Raw genomic sequence first — 6802 nt, 5'->3', positions numbered from 1 at the left:
CGCGGTGAGGAGGCGAGCCGAAGCACGGCTGCTCCGTCGCACACGCCAGAGATGGGGCTCCACCGAGCTGGAGGCCAGCGCCAGACAGCATTTCGGTCAGCGGGCGGACATGATCAGCCCACACGCCAGCCAGTCTACGGTCATCAAATCTATAGTCAGCGCACATCTAAACAGCCAACTGTACTGCAGATATACATCCTTAAAGGCAACAGCAACGCAGCTTTACTATCGCGACACGTTGCGATATTACCCTCGCCCACATCCCAGCAAAGCAGCGTGTGACTGGCACGACAACACGGCGGGTGACGAGCTCGAGGCTCCCCTGCGCCGTCCAGGGCTTCGGCTGACCTGTGTGTACGACTTGAGCACCTCCAGGCGCTGAGAAAAGTGCCTGAAGAGCAGGTGAAGCGCACCGGAGACCAGCGGCGGGTACTCGTGCATGGTCAGGTGCAGGAGAACCCGCAGGAAGACTCGGCCGCTCCTGCCGTCCAGGTCCAGCTCGCTGCCGCTCTCCTCGCTGCGACGCGACACGACCGGCACGCGGGGTCACAGCAGGTCCCGCACAGCCCGGCCGCTCCGGGGGCCGGCAGCACACGATGGCAGAACAATGATTATGCTCGGATGTTCAGCTTACCCATTCATCACGGCTTGAATAGCGTGTTGTACGGTGAAGCTGGATGATTCAGGTTCTGACGAAGGTGCAAGCCGAATCCATATCCGTTGTTGAGGTATTTTTTCGCCCTTCATACCTCACGTATCACGCACTCAGCCTACCATATTGAACACTTCGATATCTTTCCTGGGGCTTACAGTAATACATTTTATAAAAGGAACGAAAGTCCCACGTCCTGACTCACTAAAACAGGACACACAAGGCACTGTTGCACGAAAATCTCAGCTAGTACCAAGTGGTCATATAGAATACATTTCATAATTTTCCATTTTGAATATTATATACATAATATCAAATTAATGTCTAATAAGATTAAAATAAATGCACCAGCGTACAAGACCTTCGGGCCTCAGCATGGCCGGCATGGCCAGCATGGCCAGTAACGCCTATTGAGAACAACGGTCATGGCCTATTAAGAGAAGGAACTGAAGCACGTAAAAACCGCTTCAAATGTATTCGAGTTCCGATCATGCAGCTGTCTTGTGATGTCAATAGCTCGGCACGACATACCCCAACTAATATACACATCCCAATGATGTATTCACGCATCCTGATCGTTGATTGGTACTTTTGTTCAAACAGCACCTCATTCTGTGTCTGCAGGTTGCTATTGGCCGGACAGCCGTCCTATTTAGAACGCAATACGACGGCACGCTCGTCTTTCATCGGAACAGGAACCTCCATGTGGCCTTTACAAACTTACCCGCCCTTACTACTGCCAAAAAGGACGTCGCCATCTACCAGCACGCTGTGTCCAACGTAGAACCATTAATGTTTAGTGGTGTTCCCTCGCGCTCACCAAAGAATGACGGCTTAATGACTGAATGACGCCCAGCGATGGTATGTAATAAGACCAAGCAATGGCAAGCCTCCATTGTGGACAGTCATCTGGAGCAACAACACGCCCTGCCGTCTGGTATCAATTCTGCTAATCGCACGGGTATATGATGAAAGAGCCGGCGGCGTCCCAGTAATCATCGTTAATACGCCACGGTCGATCAGCACCGTGAAGCCATTCTTCGCCGTTCCCTCTTCTTGAAAAGCCGGTGTTTACCGGGCGGCGGGCGGCGGGCGGCGGGCGGCGGGCGGCTGGCTGCCAGCGGCCTCGGCGCCGCACATCGACGGCGGCAGCCATGGCGCACCGATGGCGCTCCGTGCGCATCTTCCGCTCGCTGCTGATCGCCGCGCTGATGATGGCGATCACGCTGCAGCTGACCAGCCGCCTGCAGGAGCTGACGCGGGAGGAGACGACGGTGGGTATGTGGCGGAAGCCGCGCGGCCTGCCGCCGCCGCTCAGTCTGTGTCACCCGCCGACCAAGGGCGCGGCGCTGTGGGCGGCGCTGCCGGCCGCGCCCAGCCGCGTGCCGGCCTCGTCACCCGCGCCGTTCAGGGTGCCGGTGGCCGCCTGGAGCCGCTACAACTGGAGCCGGCCGCTGGCGCATCTCTGGCAGCTGGCGGCGCCGCCGCTCAGCCGGCTGGTGCTCGACTGTAACGCGGGCGCCTGCCGTCCGGCGCCCGGGCGGCTGCTCACGCCCACCGGCCGCTGGAGTCGCCAGCTGCTCGCCGACCAGGTGTGCTTCACGCTGCACGCCAACAGCTCGCTGCGGCGCACGCGCCATCAGTACCAGCTGTCGGACGAGGGCCCCATACTGACGCTCAACACGAGCGGCGCGCCGCTGCTGCTGGTGTTGCCCGGCGACAAGTCGCTACCGCGCGACGCCTTATTCAGCTCGGCGCCCGACGGCGGTGCTGTACTGCTGCCCGGCCGCAGTTACCAGGTGCGCGTCACCGGGAGCGAACACCACGCGCTGAGCACGCAGCGTGCGCCCTGCCGCGCCGGGCGCGCTTACCGCCAGCTCTGGTGCATGGCGCGCTGCGCGTGGCGTGCGGTCGCCGCCGCCGCCGGCTGCCGGCTGCCCTGGATGCCGGTGACGGCGCGCCACTGCGCCAGCTTCGCCGAGATGCGGCGCGCGCTGGCAGCGCTGGCGGCCGGTCCGCCGGCCGGCCGCTGCGAGGCGCGCTGTCCAGCCGCCTGTGTCCAGTCGCAGTACCGGCTTGACGTGCTCTCGCTGCCGACCACCTCTCCGCCGCCCGCGAGCGTCACCCAGATACGCTTCAGCTGGGCGCCGCACGTGTTCGTGAGCAGCGAACGCCTGGCACTCACCGCCCCCACCCTGGTCAGCGAGACCGGCGGCTGGGTGGGCCTGCTGCTGGGCATGTCCCTGCTGGGCATGGTGGACGGCTTGCTCGCGCTGGCCGCCGCGCTGTTTACCGGCCGCGGCCGAGGCGCCGCTGACCATCGCGACACGTCGAACGGACCGGCCGCGTTCAAACGCCAACGCAGAGCTTGCGTCTGCCTGCTCGGTATGACTCGACGCCGGGGCAGGACGTCAACACAGCGCGGCAGGTGCGCGAGACGGAGCACCAGACGTGTCCGCGCAGGTGGCAAGTCCGCCGACCCACCGCCCCCGAAAGCTGACCATCTGCCTCCATCCGTATAACGCCAAGCCGACTACCGAGCCGACACTGCCGCCGTCCGGCAACACCACGACTGTACACCACCCACCAGCTACACATAACTCCCCGACAACCGGCCGTCATCCCGCTGCCCAGAGTCGTCGGCCGTGCCGCCCACCAGCCGTCCATAACCCGTCCGGAGGCGCGCAGCCCGCCCGTCTGCACTCACCCGCCGCCGAAGATGTCTTCGGCCTGGACGGCGATGCGTTCGTCGACGCGCGGCCCCCGCACCGGCCGAGCGCCCTCGAACACGCTGTCCCACTCCTTCTTGTAGATGGAGAGGAGACAGCTGATGCGGTAGTCGAGTCGCACGTCCATGATGAACTGCCGCACAGGAGACGCGCCGCCGTCAGTGTGGCAGCAGGACACAGCCGATAGCGGCACAGCAGTGGTAGCAGTCACAGTGCACGAGGGGAAGTCAGGTGGCGTAAAGGGATTACCTGTCCGAACAGTTCTCCAAATGTAATTTTGTTCCATTTGTTCCAAAAACGTCGGCAAAAATAATCGCTTGGTTTCCACGCCAGACGGACGAAAACGACGCTCATGTCGTCCACCTTCGGCCGGCTGGGCTCTAGCACTCCCGTAATGACGGCGCCACCAATGTGTGCTGCCCACCCGTACATCTCTTGGTGCCGACGGCGTTCGCAGGCTGAGAGGATAGGACTATAGGTACGGAAGGCGGGGGGGGGGGGGGGGGGGGGCGGAGCGTGCGGGGCCGTTTTTTCTGTCGAATCGGGCTCTGCTACCGTACCCGTTTTCTCGTGCGTATTCCAACCCAGTTGATGCGACCCACCCCAAACACATCCATCTACGTGCCTTTTATCAGGTATAACGCTGTCAAGCGGGGTGTGTTCACACGTGTCCTGGACGCCACCAACAGCTTACTATGTTTGTCTCCCACCTACGCTTTCCAAGACGCTCCCGACATTGTCAGACTGAACGTGTTATCTAACGGGAGGCAGACGTGGCTTTAGTCATTAAGTTTTGTTGATCTGTAGCTGGGTTTGGTCGTGTATTTTAAGCGCTTTTCACTTTTTGCGTTGCCATTTCGGTTGTCATTTTAGTCTGGTGCTATGTTGTTGTATATGCTAGTGTATTCTAAGCGTACCTAGTGTCTATGTGCCGTTCGTCACTCTTAAGTGTATACTTTTCGTCATTCCATTTGTTACCTGAGCTGCAGTTGCGGTCATCACCTTGGTCACCAAATATCAACAAACAATACACATCGCAGTAACCTGCTCCAGTTCCCAGTCTCTGAAAATACCGCAATTTCATGAGCTTCATTTCGTGGTTGGTGGGAGCACTGCCGTGCCGGCCCCTGACGTCAGGCCCTCTGCCTGCTGGCATAACCGCTGCACTCGCGTCCCATAAACGGGCGGGACGTGCTAGGTGCGCCGCCGCCTGTTTACGAGGATGTTACCGTTACACCCAAAACCGCGCAGAAATACCGTGCCGACGCCTTGGGTGTACCACACATATTACACCCAGAACTGCGCAGAAATGTCGCCGCGTCCAAAGCCAAGGGTTATCAAAAAAAGGCGAGGGGCAAACAAAATGGACGACGAGCAAATAAAATACTGAATGAATTATGAGGCAATGCCGCGGCCCGTTCAGCTTCATACACAGCCCAAAACTAACGCTTCGGTGGGCCCAGACACGAGTGATTGCGCACGCTCGCAGCGAGCTATGTCATCAAACAACGGTCACAAGTGTATGTAGTGCGCCACGCACGCTTCGAACGGGAAGCGAACGTCATATTCTCCTGTAGCCGACCCAAGGCGGCGACAATGGACGATGCGTGCCGAACAGTGGGCCGGTTACATTTATTCTTTACATCGTTACATCGAGTGTTCACACCAGTCGAACTTCTCTATGTCACATTGCATCTAACACACCAACGACAACAGCTTGCCGTGTCAGCCAAACGGCGAACTCCAGCCAGCAAATCATCGCGATGACCGGCGCGAGATTACCGGCAGCCAGGTGGAGCGGTCGACCGCCGCCGCCACTCCTCCCTCCCCGACAAACTGCGCCGCCTCACCTGCAGGATCTCGATGATCTTGAGCTTGATGTCCATGACGAGCGTGTCCTCGCGCTTGCTGGTGGCCTTGCGGAGGCTGCCGCTGCGGGCGGCCGTGCCGCCAAGCGTCAGCTGCGTCATCACCTGGCCCATGTCCGTCAGCGACTTGAGCACGCCGCTCTTGCCTGGTGGCGCGAGGCACGAGTCAGTCGGGTCACCGGCTGGCTGGCAGACGTGCCAAGCGTCCGCCAGGCGTCCGCCAGGCGTCCGTCAGGCGTCCGTCAGGCGTCCGTTAGGCGTCCGTCAAACGTCCGCCGGTGGCTGGAGTACGCCGCCCAGTCGCCCGGCGGCCCGGCGGGCCAGACGATCGGGCACAGGTGGCGCAGGCGGTCGGCCCCGCGCCTAGACACCAGGCTTGGTAGGTCGGGTCAGGCGGAGGAGGGAAGTAGCGGGCCACGATCGGCCGCGGTGTGATGGGGCCAGGCGGAGGCGTCACGCGAACACACCATCGTGCGGTGCTCGCATCCTACCAGCCCTCATAGCCCTGACACGGGCGGTGCGCGCGCTCCGTGCGACGCCGCCTCAAAGCTAACTAGCCCCATCAGTGCGCATCCGGGCCCCCTTCCCACGATCCAACATGAACGGAAGGCCGGTGGAGGGAGTGAGACAGACATGCACATACCACCACAGCAGGGAACATCACAACTACTTTCCAGCCACGCTAAGCATTCACCACAACGCATGTTTGGCACGTCCAATAAAGGTCGCGTCGCGCCAAATCACAAACAGGGCATCACATAACTACCATATACACCGAAAAGCCCCTCCCATCCAGCATCCCCTCCCCCCCCCCCCCCCCCACGTTTTCCTGAGACATGACCAAGAACGGCCTAGGACAAGAGTAAGTCCTAATGATTACAAACTGCTAACGCCTCATCCCCAATAGGTCATTACGACCCCAAGAAGACGCCAGTGCTGTCGCCAGCTAGATGAGGTCAACGGATTCAAAATATCCACTTTAGAGACAAACGGATCGGACCAATTTATGTCCAAAGATGACTTCGCTGAGCAAACGGTATAGACGGCTATGCGCTGATAAAGCGACGACGAATCACGGAAGCCCCGCCGTGCTTCGTCATCAGCTTGATCATCGAAACTATCACACCCACAGGCTACTAACGGCTCAATCGTCGTCAAATACAGCGTTCAACACGACACATCATGCACATTCCATGACGACCATGCCATCAGACCACACGACAGCCATGCCGCGCTGCAGCACAGACCCGCGGTCGCTCGACCCGGCCTTACCGTCCTCCGTTTCGAACATTTCGAAATCGAAATCCTCCTCGTCTGCGTGGGAACACGGGCGACTGCATCAGTACGCGAAACTATCGGCGGGCCGCCGCCGACGCGGCGGCGCACGTCCAGCCCCATGGTCGCTTCAGCGCCAGCACCGCGAGCTCCCGTGGGCCCGCACCACGCCGGCCAACTCAGCGCTGGCGTAAAACTGCCGCGCGCGGCGGGCGGCGGGGCACGCCGCGACTCACAGGTGGTCAGTGTCCGCACAGTCGGCGGTGCGCCGCTGTGCG

The 6802-nt window shown here is 60.4% G+C and overlaps 1 protein-coding gene across 1 annotated transcript in view; it reads right to left on the bottom strand.

Annotated features, from left to right (window-relative positions):
• The window catches only part of LOC119113092 (inositol 1,4,5-trisphosphate receptor-like), a gene marked incomplete in the record, with an annotated part of 69109 nt that overhangs the window by 22273 nt on the left and 40034 nt on the right, over positions 1-6802 (bottom strand). Inside the window, 4 exon segments of the mRNA XM_037237422.1 lie at positions 349-517; positions 3360-3514; positions 5232-5395; positions 6522-6563. Coding sequence (XP_037093317.1) covers positions 349-517; positions 3360-3514; positions 5232-5395; positions 6522-6563 — 530 coding nt within the window.

The sequence above is a fragment of the Pollicipes pollicipes genome, unplaced genomic scaffold (genome assembly GCF_011947565.3).
Source record: "Pollicipes pollicipes isolate AB1234 unplaced genomic scaffold, Ppol_2.1 Scaffold_7261;HRSCAF=8764_pilon_pilon_pilon, whole genome shotgun sequence".
NCBI classification, from domain to species: Eukaryota; Metazoa; Arthropoda; class Thecostraca; order Pollicipedomorpha; family Pollicipedidae; genus Pollicipes; species Pollicipes pollicipes.
This window is presented reverse-complemented; position numbering and strand designations above follow the sequence as displayed.